Source organism: Astatotilapia calliptera, chromosome 4, assembly GCF_900246225.1.
Source record: "Astatotilapia calliptera chromosome 4, fAstCal1.2, whole genome shotgun sequence".
In the NCBI taxonomy this organism is placed as follows: Eukaryota; Metazoa; Chordata; class Actinopteri; order Cichliformes; family Cichlidae; genus Astatotilapia; species Astatotilapia calliptera.
Window position 1 is genome coordinate 3,447,917 of NC_039305.1, and position 16,678 is coordinate 3,464,594.

At 39.5% G+C, this 16,678-nt stretch overlaps 1 protein-coding gene across 2 annotated transcripts; it reads left to right on the forward strand.

The window, feature by feature from the left end:
* The first annotated feature begins 335 nt into the window (after positions 1-335).
* mmd (monocyte to macrophage differentiation-associated) lies at positions 336-15,778 on the forward strand. 2 transcript variants are annotated; one of them, XM_026164015.1, is made up of 7 exons: positions 336-844; positions 11,237-11,318; positions 11,421-11,581; positions 12,657-12,731; positions 12,827-12,928; positions 13,262-13,331; positions 14,071-15,778. In XM_026164015.1, the coding sequence occupies exons 1-7, from the start codon at positions 807-809 to the stop codon at positions 14,272-14,274; spliced, it is 732 nt and encodes a 243-aa protein (XP_026019800.1). In that variant the 5' UTR covers positions 336-806; the 3' UTR covers positions 14,275-15,778. The 2 variants fall into 2 exon arrangements, with proteins under 2 accessions (XP_026019800.1, XP_026019799.1); XM_026164014.1 differs by lacking the exon at positions 336-844 and adding an exon at positions 9,680-10,234.
* The last annotated feature ends 900 nt before the right edge of the window (positions 15,779-16,678 follow it).

The window sequence follows — 16,678 nt, forward strand, 5'->3', positions numbered from 1 at the left end:
CACCACACACACACGCTAAAATACGTCACACACACAGTAATTAAATATTCCCATGATGATGTAACACAGAATCTGTTGCTGTGTTACAACTGAAGCTATTAAAGAGAGCTAGGGATGGCAGAAATTCCAGGTTGGAGGAGAGATGAGGATTAAAGTATTTTTACCTCAAAGCCACACATCCACAGCGCTTGTCTGACACAGAGAGGAGGAAGAAGACAGGAGCGAGGCAGAGAGGATGGACGGAGGGCAAGGAGGGAGGGCGGATTGAAGAGGATAGAGAGAGAGAGAGCCCTGCTGTCACCAGGCTTGCTTAGTGTTCTTGGTGTGTAGCGGCTGTTGACGCCTTCTGCCTCTCCGTCCACTGAGGTGCTGGTTTCAGGGCCTTCTGGGCCACCCAGCATGAGGCAGGCATCATGGGCTTTCTGGAAAACTACCAGGAGATTGACCCCGTCACTTTGAACCTTTGCATCCTTATCGCCAGCTACGTTATCTTGCTCCTCGTCTTCCTGATATCCTGTATAATGTATGACTGTCGGGGCAAAGATCCTACCAAGGAGTACGCCCCGGACCCACAACCCACTCAGTCTCCCATCAGACTGGTGGTGATGCAGAACTCCTCAGCACCTGTGGGACGGTGGGACACAGCCAACATGATCACCACCTACCACGAGCCATCGAACTCAGACTTCAGGGAGAAGAAGAGCACGATGGTCTGAGTGCAACTTACCTCTGTTTATACCCAACTCATTTTTGCACTTTTTCTGGGGTTATTTTTGTTCTTTTGTTTTGACTTTTTTCCTGGGACAATGCTACGATTTGACCTACATAGGACCAAACTCGGACGGTAAGGGAGAGTGACATGTGTTGATGTATTTAAGTACTGTGTGCATGCACGTGAAATCCCTCTTTATCTCAAGGATCTAAAGGCAAAGCCTGCAGTCACCTCTGGAAAGCAAATGTCACAACCAATAAAAGATGAAGAATAAGAGGGGCATGTCTGTTGCGCTGACTGAGAAGAGTGGGATGAAAGGTTCTGGATTAAGGTTAGAAAAATATAAAACGTGCTGTTATGCAGAATAAATATTCTTCAGTGTCTTTGGACTTTGCACCTCTTTGCCATATAAAACAGTCATCTTGGCTTTATTGAAACCAAGTGCTCAGATCTGGCTGCAGTTCAGGGGTCAGTGCTGAACAATTGTTTAAGGCAGGACTAACTGTCACCTCTTACATAACTCGAGGAAATGTGACGTGCATCGATGTAGTTGTTGAAAGTTTCTTATCAGGTTCCTGAGCGAGCATTATTAGATCCCCACGTTAAAAGTTAATTTGCCTAATATCTTAAACATTTCGATAAGAATAAGCAGCATAAAGCCGGGGTTAAGCTCGAAGGGTTTCCTTTTGTCTGCCACATCACCGAAGTGCAGATAAAGCATATCAAGGTGTGAGAAACAAGCGAGCACTCACATTAGCTGTGTTTGTCGAGCAAACAGTGCACAGTTAACATAAAGCTGCAGAGTGAGAGTGCACGAGAGGGTGTTATTAACGTCTCCATCTCTAAAGCTTTTCCAGGACTTGGCTATGATCTGCTTTTATGCTCCTTCCGGTTGTGATCAAACTGTTTACATTTTCACTTCAGGTCGTCTGTATTGTTAATCTCGTGTGCCTTTTATTATTCTAACTGCTTGTTGTTGTTTTAATTATAATATAAGTGATAACTGACAGGAATTCAGACCAGGTGTTACAATACAAACACCCACGCACAGTCAGGTCTGCGTTTCAGAAATCAGACCGACTCCTGATGGTTGTGTTGACCAATTTGATCACAGACACTGAGACTAAAACTAAAGATGTTTCCGGTAAATTATGTTTTACTTTAGTTTAATGAGATTCTATTGTATCAGTTGTAGCGTTTCCTAAAAAGAAATCAGCTAACAATAATGACCCCGGTGCTCCTGGCTCTGTAATCTGAGCATCTGAGACACTAGAACCTGTCAACCTGTAATGGTTTCTGTCTCGTACTCAGTGTCACAGGGCGGATATAAGTTTAAAATACCAAATATAATTAAATACCGCAAATGCCAACCCTGAGAGAGAAGGTATTTTAACAGCAGGTCACTGATTTGATCATTTTTAACAGTACAGTAATGTTTTTCCTTCAAAGGGTCAAAAAGGAATGTAAATATTAACATTCAAATGTGTTGCTTTAGTTATGTTGTGTGTGTGTGATGTTGTTTCATCTCTGCCCAGTGCTCCCATGCTGCCTGTTTTCTTTTAGTACTTTTAGTAGGGTTTTTTTCACACATCAGTAAATCAAAAGATATTCACTTTACTTTTATGTCCCTGCAGCTTTCACCTCCTGTTCTTTGTATTTAAAGCTCCGCATGTAAGAACAAAAGATCCAACAAAAAGAAAACAATCAAATTAACAATTGATAATATAATATACATTTAATAGATTTAAAAAGCAGAAAAGTCAGTTTTCAGTTTTATTTGTCATATGCAAGTTAGCACAGGGTCAACATTGCAATGAAATGTGTTTGACGAGCAGCAGTCACTCAGCAGCATGGTACAGTAGAAGAAAATATAATAAAATATAATAAAATAATAAAAAAAATAGAAAAATAGTAAGGAGCAAAATATTAGAGAGACGTGGTAAAAGAGAAAAGATGACTAAATATATATGTATCTATAAATATAAACATATGTACACTAGTGATTAAATAAGAAAATCTTGAAAAGAAATATGACAGGAGGGCAGATGAGATATTGCACAGGATTACAGTATTACGAACTAATTATCTAAGAATCTCCTAACAGATGTAAAAGAATTGCATTCATTTTTTAAATTAATTTTAAAGACCTATCATCATTCCCTTTATCATTATTTAAATGTGTGGAAATAAATAGTAGCAGTACAAAAAGCTGAATCGTAGCTTTAACTCATCTGCATGTATTCTTTGTGTGATTGTTCGTAACCCCGTCGGTTTATTTCTCCATTTCTAATTTTCCTTCAATGTTTCTTCACATTTCAGAGCAGAAAGATATTTTTTCTGTTTCATGTTTGAGTCCGCTGGTGAATTCCCAGGAACGTCTGTATATTATATTTCTCTTTGTCTTTCTCTTCATTTGGTAAACTATGTTGATTATTTTGTCTTTGTTTCAAACAGATTTTCAGAGACAACAGAAGAATTGTGATTATGTGTCTTTGCTTCGAGCACCCAGAGGCGACTCTTGTTGCTTTACATATAAAAACACATGTTGCTGAACTGAACTCAATTTGCTTCACAACATTTTCTCCAGCAGTTTGCAACTTTCCTGTTGCACATTTGGAGATATAAAATATTTTGTATTTAGTTTACATGATTGTTGTTAACTTTTCAGAAACAGTTTGGATTATACACAGTAATTGTAGCTATAAAACACTGAAATCATGGTACAGCAATGTGTTTTGCAGTTTATTCATCAATGATAGCTTCAGTTTCATTTTACAGAAACAAATATAAAAAGACATCTGGGATTTAACAAAAAGGAAACAACATTAAACTTGGAAAAAAACGAAGCTAGCCGTCCTGTTTGCTGATTATTCTGGACATTGTGATTACGGCTGTGCTGTGCTGCCAGCCCTCAACAGAAATAGCTGTGTCTGAATCTGGATCTAAAGTCTGGATGGCTCTCAGTGTAATCCTGGATCTTCTAAGAAATGCACCATAAACAGATCACATTCATAAAAGAGGTCAGGATGATTCTTTGTAAAGGGAAAGGCTCGCCAAACAGAAGACAAATATACAACGGCTCCAGAAATAGCCTCAGTTAGATTCTCTCTGGTTTGTGCAAAAATTAAATCAATAAATAATTTTGATTGTGCAAATTAAAATAGTGCAACTAGCATAAAAGATAAGGCACATAAACCTGATATAGCATGATAGAGTAACTGAGTTTTAATTAACACCAATTTAAACACACTAATTTTTTTTTTTACCTAATTAAAAAGGAAACCAATTCATAACCAAAGGTCAAAGGTCAATGGGCAAAAGAGGGCGTTAAGAGATCTTTGCTACTGTTAAAACTGCACTTTTAGTTTATAATTTACAGCCTTTTAATTATTATAAAATTACAACCTTTTAATATTTGTTTCACATAGTACGAATGCGTAGAATAGAATAGAATAGAATAGAATAGAATAGAATAGACCTTTATTATCCTGCGGATGAGAAAATTATATAAAATGTAAAAGGAAGACACAAAGTGGTCCTACATACATGAGCAACTGAAGTTTGTATATACAGGCAACAATGTACTGAAATATGTATAGAAAAATTGTACAGAGATATGTATAACATGTATGAGGATAATCTCATGTACTGTACATGTGCTACAGTACATGAGAGTAAAGGTGTTACTGTGGTCATGGGGTCCATGGATGGCTTAATCTCACAACATCGACAAGTCAAAGCCGAAAAACATCAAAACCGAACACCAATCACAGCACTCCTAAATAAATCTATAACATCTATAATAAACTATCCATCCATCCATCTTCATCCGCTTTGTCCGGGGCCGGGTCGCGGGGGCAGCAGCCTAAGCAAAGAGGCCCAGACCCCCCTCTCCCCAGCCACCTCCTCCAGCTTATCCGGGGGAATACCAAGGCGTTCCCAGGCCAGCCGAGAGATATAATCTCTCCAGCGTCTATAATAAACTACAGATTATTAAATAAAATATGGACAAAATGTGAATATGTGCACTAAGCACTAATTTCATTTAAGATAGGTCACTGCATTTAGTTTGGTGGTTAAATGTACTAACAGCAGACTTTAATTATATCATGCACACATCAAAATCACACTGTAATATTTGAGTTAATGTTTCAATCACTCTAATTCTTGTATTTTTGCAGATTTCAGCTACTCTCACAATAGTTTCTCCTCCAAAATGAAAAATGTGACATCGTGATCAATACTTTCCAGAATCTAATAGACATGAGACTTTAATAAAACTGTACATATAGTATTAAAACTTCTTGTGTATCGATGGAGTTTTTTTTACATTTTTTAAATGAGGCCAAATTATTTCTGTCTAATGAGGATGTGTTTCCCAGCTGACACAGTTAAAGTACAGTCAGTTCTCGTTCTAAGTATTGGTTGTGATATAATAGATGTTGGCCTTTGACACTGAGGTGTGTAAAAAGAGGACAGAACGGCAGCAATAGTAATCCTGCCTTTGTGCTTTCCATTACACAGAGCGGCAGGCTCAGCTCGATAGATGCGAGATTAATTAAGATGGGTACGGAAAACGCTGCAGCGGGAGAGCTCCTGACCTAAATACTCTGTTTAGTTTTGCATTTTCGTGCTGCGGTGACTGTGGCTCTGCCCGTCAGACCAGTTGTCCATCATTAACAGGCTCAGAGGTTCAGGCTGTGCCCTCTCTGCATGGCAATGGCATGCCAGCGTGCAGCGCAGGTGATTGGATGAATGAGAAGCTTTGTAAAATCACTGGGATTTAAAGGTGCTGATCCATTGTACTTTTATATTGTGCATCATGCTAAAGCCAAATTAAACATTTTTAAGTTTAAATAGTTATTTAGACTTAAAAACGTTTCATTCATTTGACATTTTCTTTCTTTCGATGGCAGTTAAACAGATTGTTCATGATTAATTAACACTTATTCATTTTATTATATTCGATTCAGTTTTTTCACTGTGGAAGACGAGAAAAGGAAAATAAGCTGTTCCTGTGTTTGTAGTTAATATTAAATTGCATCTATTAAATAGATGAGGAAAACTGTGACACCATGAGTGGAGTGAGTGAGTGATGACAAACAGGAGAGTGTAAAATAATCCTCTGCTCAATGTCAAAGTAAAGCCCTGTGATGGCAAGCTTTAATGTTTCTATTAAAGGTTTGCAACATAATGAGGCAAAGCAAAAACATACTGTCAGTAGTGCGACACTGATTGTCCTTTTTTTGAGAAAGCAAAAGGAAACAATTTGCAATCAAAAAGTGCATGAAATTTTAAATAAAATAAAGCAACTATTTGCCTTCATTTTTAGTAAAGTTATGTTTGGGGTTTGTGATGACACTTTAAATACATTCAGTACATTTATTTCATTACGGCGACATACGTGTACATGAAAGGGATATTCTAGTCTATTCTATTCTCAAACACAGTCGGTTCATTTAGCTAATATGCAACAACCAAATGATGTCTTAAATACTCATTTTCTTAATACCTCCCCTCCCCCTCATCACCCACTGGATATTACCCATGGACTTTGCATTCTACCCTGAAACAGTAAACCAATTACAAAGCTGTTTAACCCCCTGTCACATGTACACATAAAGCCTCTTTTATTCCAAGGGCACTTGTCTATACGTTTCCCCTACAAGACAAATCTACTAAGAGCCGAGAGCCGTGCTTTCTCTTTGCTTTTCTGCTAATCCTGCATCAGTATTTACATGTGGAGGACTGAGTCGTGTTTTCCACCTTGTGTTGTCTGCAGTAAATGTTTTTAAGGAAACTGAAAGTTCTCCAGGTGCACCATAAGCATACCTGAACCCTGACCCCGGGCTATCAGGAAGATTAGATAGCGTGCATTTCTAACTGTAGCTATTCATACAGTTGCAGAGAGATTACAAAGATTTGATTTGTTTTAGCTGTGGTTACACACAAGCCTGAAGTAAAACAGGAAGCTGGCCTCTGTATCAGATGAAAATACTCAGATTCTAGCATCACAGGGTCGGGATGTGCCATGGCTTGGTGAGAAAACAAGGAACAGGTGTGTGGGGACTAGAAATGATCGGCAAAGCAGGAAATGCTGAAGACCGCGTCACATTTTACTGTAAAAATCCCCATGTTTACACTTTGGAAGCATTTACGTCATCTGCAAAGACAGGTTGGACTTGTATTTCCAAAACCTAATCAGTGAGAACTTTAACAATGTTCTGTCAGTCTATATACTTATATAGTAGTACTATAAAGTAGTAAACGTTTTAGATACGAAGCCCCCAGTTTGTGGCTATCATAGAGCGTCCTACATTCAATCAGAAATATGGACTGAGATTAAAAAAATGATAAAAACTTTGTGATTTTAAACAATTATTCCAGATTAAAGATGACCAAAGACACTCAAACGTAAGTTAAATAACACAGAATCGGCTCAGCTTACTCTAAATTGCTGTTGCAATTCCTTTTCAAAATAAAGTAGTACATTTAGGAATTTCCATAGTTATATAAACATTTCTCAGTCTCCTTTTGATATTTCTGGATTAACGCAATTAGTTCATAAAATAATCAAACAATAAATGATTGCAGGAATGAAATATTACACTCAGCAGACTGAAACCTTAGATTTCTGACGCGCGTGTGTTTTTGGTTAAATTTTTACTGTAGCAAAATAAAATGCAAAGAGTCTGTTAGAGCAGCGCTGCAGCTGTAGTTTGTTAGTGTAATAATGTAATCGCTCTTTATCACAATCATTCTGACGGCTGGGTAAATCCTGCTCTAACAGGTGTGTCAGTGCTAACAGGACAGAAGTAACGCATCACAATCTAATTGCAGGTCCTTTGGAATAATTTCACATATATGGAGAAGTTTGTATAAAGGCTTTTAGGTCTCCAGCGTGAGCTTCATGACTCAGTGAAACATAAGCTGCTTCATTCTCTGACTGGGCTGTTGTTGGTCGAGCTGCACCGGAGGCGAAGTATTTCCACGAGACAATAAAATGACCATTTGGTTCCTTTGCTTTGATCCCTATAAAACTTTTCATCTTAATTCTGATTAAATCATTGAATAACTCTCAAATTCAGTTTGAGAAGAAGTCGATCAAACCAATTAAAAAAGATACAGTCTGATATATGATAAAAGATAACAAATAACTAGTGCTGGACTCTGCAGTTCTTCTGGGCTTTTGTGAGTGAGTTTCAGGCCATTGTTTAGCTTTCTAGTCCATACTTTTACTCTTCAAGTTAATAGTCTTTTTTTTTTTCAAATGCAACAGTCACTTATTTACAGAGCACCTGATGATTGTACTTGATCGTGTAGCAGCTGAGGAAGAATGTGACCAAAACAGAGCTAAAGGAGAGTAAACAGAAGGCTGGAAATGTGACTCAAGAGACTGATAATGATAGTTTCGAACTGTAAATGAACACAACACCTCAAATTAATTCGTTAATTATTGGTTTATTTTAGTCGAGATAGGAGGAAAATACAAATCTGCTTGATTTTCCTGAACTGTAGGGCTTTGGTGAAGCACTGGGTGTTGTTTTCCGTGACAATAGTATTGGAAGCAGTAAGATGAGGTTGCAGCTTTAAATCCAGTCACTGCCCTCATGGTGACAGGAGTAGGTGCAAATTGATACAGCTGCTCCTGCGATTCAAGAGTGCAGGTTACACAGCAGGGAAACTCCATCCAGCTGAGAAGGTGATCAGTGCAAGTGAGACACAGACAGACCTGGACTGTTTAGGGACAGGAAGCTACTCTAGGCTGCTGTGACAGGCTGCCACCTGCAGCTCTCAGGCCAGTGTCAACTAAGAGAGAAACCGAACAGAAGAAGACATTGTCCTTTGACACATGGCCTCTGGCACTCTCCCATTGTCTGTGCCAACGTCCTTTTTAAAACTCAACCAAGCACAATGAGCCGTTTGTCTTTGTCTGGATCAATCCTATTCTCTGCCCTCGCTGGTGTAGTAACTGCTGTGTGCTGATTTTTATTTACAGTGACAGGCTACACCCAAGAGGGGTGTACAATTTCCAATGTGCAATATAACCAGATTTTTGTGGTGTTTGCTAAAAATATTCAAATTCTTTGAGCTATAAAACATTCGTAGACAGAGAAGATGGTACGAATGCTCTGAGGCTAAAACTGCACGGCGTGAACTTCATTAATCCGAAGGATTTCACTTCAGTCTTACATAAACACTCTCACAGCTCTCTTATAGCTAAGGGGCACTGGTCAAGTTGTGGTGCTATTATGTAACAAGGCTGTCACAGTGTGATACTGTGTGTAGTTCACTCTCTGCTTGTGTGAGTCAGTCTGCTGCTGCATAAACTCGTGCTGCACCATAAGAAACTTTTAAGATAAAGCGGCCCATTTTTCATGTTTTAAGCCTACTGTAAAATCCGTCATATGATTAATATCTGCAAAAAGAAGCTGAAACTGAGTTAAAGCATTACATGCTAAGATTTCATGGTGACTGTATACTGTAGGGACAACAACAGTGATATGTACCACATCCCCATCTTAGAAGATCTTCCCACAGAGCTTGTTTTGCTTACTAGAACAGCAGCAGACTACTGAGTGTGCACAGCCTGGCATATTTTAGGAAACTTAGAAATCACTCTTGTTTTAATTTGCAGGAAGTCAGTTAAAAATTAAACAAATCAAATAATGGTTAGGAAACCATTGTTTCCATATTTACAAAGTTTAACGTCAAAGGTCAAACAGTTCCTAATAAACTGAAGTTTAATGATGATGGACAGCAGCCGGAAATCTTTGCAAACTATTAAAAAACTATTAAAAGTGCTGGTAAATTATTAATTAACTTTCAATTGAGCTTTATGCATCTTAGAAGGTGAAAAGACTAATTGTGTTTTATTACTATCCTTTCAACCGTCATTGCCATAAACTGTGCCATTGTCACTATTTTAACTGTCAACCAAAAATGACACATCCCTCTACAGGATCCCGCCCACCTGAGATCTGATTGGTCGTTTTCCGACGTCGTTGCTCTTCATTGGCTCATGCCGTGCCACTCAGCATCTCACCACTGCTGTGACTCTGTGCAGCTCAAAAAGAAATCATATTTTTTGTAGAGCGGATCAGCGGGTAGCAGCTCGTCTTTGGCCGGCGGGGTTGCTTATTTGCGGGGGTGTTTTTAGTTTGTCTTGGCTGCCACGGGGTGCTTATGGATCTTTATTGCGCAAAGAAGAGGCAGTGAGTCAGTATTTGCTGCAGAATGGTATTACGAAAAAGACTAAAATGGTGCCTTTGCAGCAGGGGTATTAATTTTGCCGGTGCCTTGTAGCCGTAGTGCAAGTTAGCTTATGAACAGCAGAACGTTAGCCGACTAGCTAATGCTAGGCCTTTCGTTTCCTTTGGCTTGTCAGGACAGTTTATTGTTTTATCCCTCCCTCTTTAAAGCTGGGCTTTTGCTCTTTACTTTGCTGGCTGTGGTCCATTTTTCGTTGCTTCCCGCAGTTAAAAAAGACACCGGAATGAAGCGTGTGAACAGCTTTCAGAGGTAAGCGGAAATCTGAAAAACGAAAAATGCTGTTTTGGTTGTGCCTGGATGAGATTGGAGAAAAAACAGGGAGGTTTCAACGCTACATACTTTTATAAAGCACTCAGTGTTTAGGTTCCTCTTTCTACTGGCCGTTAGCAAAGCGCTGTTTTAGACAAACGAAAGGAACTTTCACTTTAAATATCGAAACGTTTAAATTTTAACAAACTGGCGCTAAACTGTGATTTAAAATTAATAATTCAGTCTACGAGTGATAATAAATTATTTTTCGAACATTGATTTTAAAAAAGTGCTTCATTTTCTGGCCTCGACTTACATCTTACACTTAATCTTAATTAAATATCTTAATCTTTTGGTTCGGAGACAGTAAAATAAGCTAATGGCAGATGTTGTTGTTAATTCTAGACTATTTAATATGATCACACTGAGCCACTGTTTATAATGATTTGGTTTATTTTTTAAATAAAGTTTAAAACAAAATCATAATTTACTTGAAACTGTGTACAGACTTTTTTCAGTGCAGGAGAGTGTGATTTGAGCAGTATTTGCATTTTTCAGTGTTAAGAAAAATATATTTCAAAGCATTAAATGTGAGAATATTGTTGTTCATCTGTCTGCTGGTATTTCTTTTTTTGTACTTGGAAGGTAGGATAGCTCTAATGATAAGAATAAAGGCCAGGCACATATATAAGCACATATACAACATGTAACCTATGTTAATTGTTTTGCACGGGTTGTGTAATATGTGATGTTAGAATGAATAAATAAATGTACATAAATATTCAAAAAATCAGTGTACGCATATTGTCTAGATAAAGTTCTTCTTTTGGATGCTTTTGTTTTTAGGGACATCCACAGCTCAAACTTTGTCTCCACCTGAGCTGTCCCTCTGATGTAATTAAATTCCTCTCTTAAAGCGCAGATACTGAAGGGTGGGTTTGTTGGTGAGGTGCCGTGGGGTCTTTTAATGTTTTGTTCTGTTTGTTTTTGTGTGTGTTTCAGGTTCATGAACAGACGGGCCTCTGCAAACTGCCGCTACCAGCCTACCTGCTATGAGCATGCTGCAAACTTTTACACCCATGCAGTGAGTGGCTCCAAACTGTTTAGGCCTCCGTGTAATTTCACAGTTGCTCTTTAACTGTCTTAATAATTTATTTATTCTGTGATTTCTCCCTCATCCTTGCAGCTCCTCATCGTGCCAGCCTTCGTGGGGATGACGCTGCTGCACTGTCTGTCGGACAACCGCTGGGAGAGGATCACGGCCTGGGTGTACGGCATGGGCCTGTGTGCCCTCTTCCTCGTCTCCACCGTGTTTCATATCATCACCTGGAAGAAGAGTCACATGAGGTGAGGACTGAAGCATTAATAAGCACTCAGGCAGAAGATTCATGCCAGAAATACTGGTGGGTGTGTGTGTTTTTGTGTTAGTTTTGTTCCAGTGTTTCCAAAGTGGAGCGTTTAGTCTGCACAGGCTCTTTTATTTTTGGAAATTGCCCACATTCTCTGTGCCATTTCTCTGACTTCCTGTCCTCATCATCTGCTTCGTGCATCCATTAAAAAAAAAATAAATCTGGTGCTATTTTAAGTGATGCAAAGCAGACGGACCCTTATGGCCCACTTCTAATCTGTGCTTGAGGTCATCTCATGGAATTTCAAGTATTACCTTGAGTGACTGTTCTAATAAAAGCTTTCATACATACGATCAGTCTCCGGATATCGTGAGTTTTTTGGAAAAGACACATTTGGACAGTCCTTTGTTTTCTTGTTATTAAATAATTAAAATATGATGATGATATTTGGTGTGAGCTAAATGAATAAAATCAACATTCTTTGTTGCTTTGCTTTCACAAATACTTTGTTGCTTTTAGGTAGATATACGCTGCCATCTTTCTTCTCATCCATCGGCCATTTTTCTGCCATTCTATCATTTTTGATCACTGCGCAGGACATAATGCTACATATTCAGACGCCGCTGCGAATTACAACATTACTGTGTATCGAGTAATGCTTTCGTTAGCGTGTTCTTTCCATTTCATTATTTCTTTTGCTTTTTTTAAAATCATGTGAGTGGGTGTGGCGCTTCTCATACTTTGATACTGTGAAATGTTGAGCTGTTATGGTGACTCGTATGTCCCATCTTCTTTTGTTTACCTTTAGCGTGTTAGCAAATTCACTTTGTTTGCATTTGCGTCACGCTGCAGACAAATGACCTGCGACCTCATTGTTTTATTTTTTTTATTTTTTTTTGTGGTTCTTTGTCTGTCCTGCTCAGACAATAATTTCCATACACTTGCAAATTACTCACTGCTGGTATGGAAACACAATCTCACGTCCTGTTAGGCAGAAATGTTTCTGCCTAAGTGGGCATGAAAATGATGGTTGTTGAGGAAAACGGCATAAACCTGAGTGTCGTCTGTTTCAGGTCAGTGGAGCATTGCTTTCACATGTGTGACAGAGTGGTCATCTATTTCTTCATTGCTGCCTCCTACACACCTTGGTGAGTGTCAGACAGACAGCATGATATACTCCCCTGGACCTGAGTCATACACGGAGATCTAACTTGATCTAATTTGGATTTTCATCTTTATTCAGGTTGAACCTGCGTGAACTGGGCCCCCTCGCAGCACACATGCGCTGGTTTGTGTGGCTCATGGCTGCTGCTGGAACCATTTATGTCTTCAACTACCATGAAAAGTGAGCTCGCAAAGTGTTTTTCACTCTTCATTCGTTTTTTTACATTTTATTGAGAAAGCCAGGAAAGAAAAATCACAATAGCTAGAAATGTCTTTCTGTGTTAGTCTGAAGTAACCACAGTGCTTCGAAACTCTTCCCTGGATACAAAACACGTCTCAAAACTCTACACTCATGCCCGAAAATCCGTTTTCCTCATGATTTCACTTTGTCACATCCTCCAAACGCCGCCTGTGTCAGATCTGATCATCTCCCTGCCTTGCTTGTGTTTCACTTTTCCTTTGCATGGCACAGACCTCGTAAACACACACTTTCCCCCCTTTTTTGCCTCCACAGGTATAAACTCGTTGAGCTGGCCTTCTATTTGTCGATGGGATTTTTTCCCGCATCTGTGGTGACATCAATGGTAATATATATTTTTATTAATACAAGCACAATCACATTCAGCTTAATTCTTAAACCCTCACATCACTTCTTCATCTCAGCCGATAAACCGAACATCTGCAGGGTGGAGCTGTTAGCAGTGTGTCTTACTTCCTCTTTAGGGTGTTTGACAAGAGTTCACAGAAAACAAACGATGCATTTAAAGTTTTCTTTGTGATTTAATGATTCATATAAAACGATTCAGAGCTGAAAAATAATTTTTGAATCCTGCTGTGGCGCCTCGTCTTTGTTTTAATCTCTGCTTCTACTGGTCTCAGTGGAAATAGCAGCCACACATCTCAGTAATCCTTTTCTGTGCATGCTGCATGTTTTATTGTTAATATTTTGCAGGATTTTGTGGTGCTTTGGTGGTTTGTGTGCACTTTCTGATATTTCATTATGTCCATTGGCTCCTGTTATGTCCTGCACACTTTACTTGGGTTAGCTGCTCAGGTGTAGCAAATCATTCTTGCAAAGTTATTTTCGACTTTGTCTTCCGTCTGTGAAAACGGCGCCGTCCACGATGCGCTTACAAAAAACGGTTTACTCAATCTCATTTTGAGGGTTCAGCTGCTACAAACCAGCTGCCCGATTCTTCCTACCGACCTGCTCACTGGTCAGGTTGTAACGATTCAACCAATCAGTGCACAGTCAGCAATGTGTTTTAAACAGTAATGTTTAATGAATATGTTACATGTATCCATTTTTGTGTGTTTTTGCAGAGCAACACAGACGGTCTTCAGGAGCTGGCCTGTGGAGGACTCATCTACTGCCTCGGTGTCTTCTTCTTCAAGAGCGATGGCGTCATCCCATTCGCCCACGCCATCTGGCACATGTTCGTGGCGCTGGCGGCGGCAGTGCACTACTACGCCATCTGGAAGTACCTCTACAACGCTCCCAGCTCAGACACCCTCCTCGACTCGTGACCGCGACCCCAGACAAGGGCGCTTCCCGTCCCGTCACCCTCGTGCTCTCGCGCCGAGCGCGGGGCGACTCCCTCGACTGCCCGCTGAAGCTGCAACGACAGCCGTAAGGTTTACGAAAACAATGACCGTGAATTGTTTACTGTTTTCTAACAAGGAAAACAGATTTTTAAGCCAATGAAGAAAAGCTACTTTATAGCCGTTTTGTAAAAATAAAAACAAATCCTTTGACAGTCAGGAAGGGAATTTTGAACTTTTACACTTGCTGTTGACCTTGGCACATTCATAAATATTTGAAAGAGTATTTGAGAAATTTGATAGCCGTCTTTTGTATCACTTGAAGTCAGTCACATTCCACTTTGGGGGTTATTTGAGTGTCAAAACTCGGAGATTGATCAGTTTCAGTGTTTTGAACATGAGGGAGGATATCGAATGAGGTGCTAAATATCCACTCTGATCAGTAGCTCTTATATGATGTTATATCAGACGTTAGTGTTAATGTAGGAGCTGAATTTAACTTTTATTTAACAGAAGCCAAAGGTCTGTAATGTTGTCTAAACTGAAGCATTTCTTCAAATGGAAAACTGATTTAAACTTGATCAAACAAGAAGCAAAGTAGTGATCTAACCACACGTTCAATGCCAAACAAGCCGACATTGAAAACTCTTCTCAGTAGTTACACATGTACAGTGTGTAGAGCCGCTCAGTGCTTCAGTGTATTCTGCTGGTAATGTTTTGTGAACACATGGAGTTGTTTTTGTTTTTTTGCTTTCTGTAAAGTTACAGTGATGTTTTAAATCCATCTGATTCACATTTGCACTTTTTTGGTCTAATGCACAGCGCTTTGTTTCTGTGACCAGATGCAGTTTTCAGAGAACCACTGTTTCTTTTCTAAGTAGTTGGCGCCCCCTGCTGGTGGGCAGGCGTAATGAAAGCGACTCATGCTATTTCAGTTTGACTCGGGCAAGGTGGGATTTTTGGTAATGAGCCAAACCATGAGAGAGAAATCAGGTGAGGTGGATAAAGGAGACAGAATGATTTTTTTTTTCTCCACTTTTTCTGTAATGTGAACAGTGTTTGTATGCACGACCTTTGTACTGTGGTCCAGTATTACATTTGTTTCCACTGACTGCTCAGGTTTGAGCAGCGTTCCCCGTCTGCAGTCTTTGGAAGGGTCTGATCAGTGGGGAAATCCTCGTGTTCCTGTCTTTGTCTCATGCTGCTGGTTTTGTAAATTAGCTTCACGGCTCCTGATTTGTACAGTTATAATCCTGTTGCTTTCCTCTTAGTGATGTCTGGAGCTGAATGATTTCCTTAACCACTGTTTTGTAATGTTTGTACATTCTCTTCTTTGCTCTGTTAATGACATGCTCCTGGCCTTTGCAGGGGAAACAAAATTCTTCTCATATCTTCTGTTGGCTGTTAACGGTGCTGCATAACCACAAAAGCTTCTCCACCTTTCTGATGTGAGAATAAAAAAACGAGGAAACCCTACGTCTGCATCTCTTTCAGGTTTTCTCCTAAATTCACTTTGCACTGACTGTGTCTGTGTCTAATCCAGCTCTCATTAGACGCTCCATACAAAAGAAACTAGAATCTGCCTTTATTGAGTTTCTAAGAGGATTTAGACGAGCACATCTCAGGCTCTTCATTTAGGCTGCTGCTGGGTTTTTTTTAATATCCCTCTACAACAGATAAATATGTAATTCTGCTTTAACAAGAAAGCCCCAGAGTCTGCTTAATTATTCGTTATATTATATTCAGCGCTAATGTCACAACTTTTACTTCTTTGTGGTACAAATATATTTTTGGTAGTGAGTGTCAAGCCTGATTTATACACTTTTAAACGTATTAATTTAAACTTTTATGATCATAATTTAAAAAAGTGATTCAAGGCCCTGAAGCACGAATCCAAACAGGATTCAGTATTCGGTGTGATATTTACATTACTTTGCGTTTCTTTCAATAACGATAGGATAATTGTGTTTTTTAGACACAAAGCATCATTTCTCTTCACACAAAGCAGGAAATATCTCTGAGGTTACCATCCTGTGATCCCACTGGTCCATCTACTGGGTGATTTACATTCCCACCCTCACCTACAGCCACGAGCTGCAGCTGTTGACCCAAGGAATCAGATCGTGGCTCGAAGAGGATGAGTTGAGCCTCCGCCGACGAGTGTCTGCGATTATGGGAAGTGCTCAGACTGGAGTCTCTTTTTGGCCTTTTTCAGTTTTATTAGATAAGTGAAGAAACGACAGGAAAACGAGGACAGACAGGTAGCAAAGGGCTGCGGGTCGGACTCGGAACGGCCGTTCTCAGCACTATGACATGTGGGCGTCCTCTCAACGCACCCAGTTAAACCGGCACCCCATAGTGGAAACTTCTGAACACATTAAGGAAAAAC

Coding starts and splice junctions, on each gene's coding strand:
- mmd (XM_026164014.1), top strand. CDS start 10,068: ATGCTAGGCCTTTCGTTTCCTTTGGCTTGTCAGGACAGTTTATTGTTT. Junction 11,319..11,420: donor CAAACTTTTACACCCATGCA/GTGAGTGGCTCC, acceptor TCATCCTTGCAG/CTCCTCATCGTGCCAGCCTT. Junction 12,929..13,261: donor GTCTTCAACTACCATGAAAA/GTGAGCTCGCAA, acceptor TTGCCTCCACAG/GTATAAACTCGTTGAGCTGG.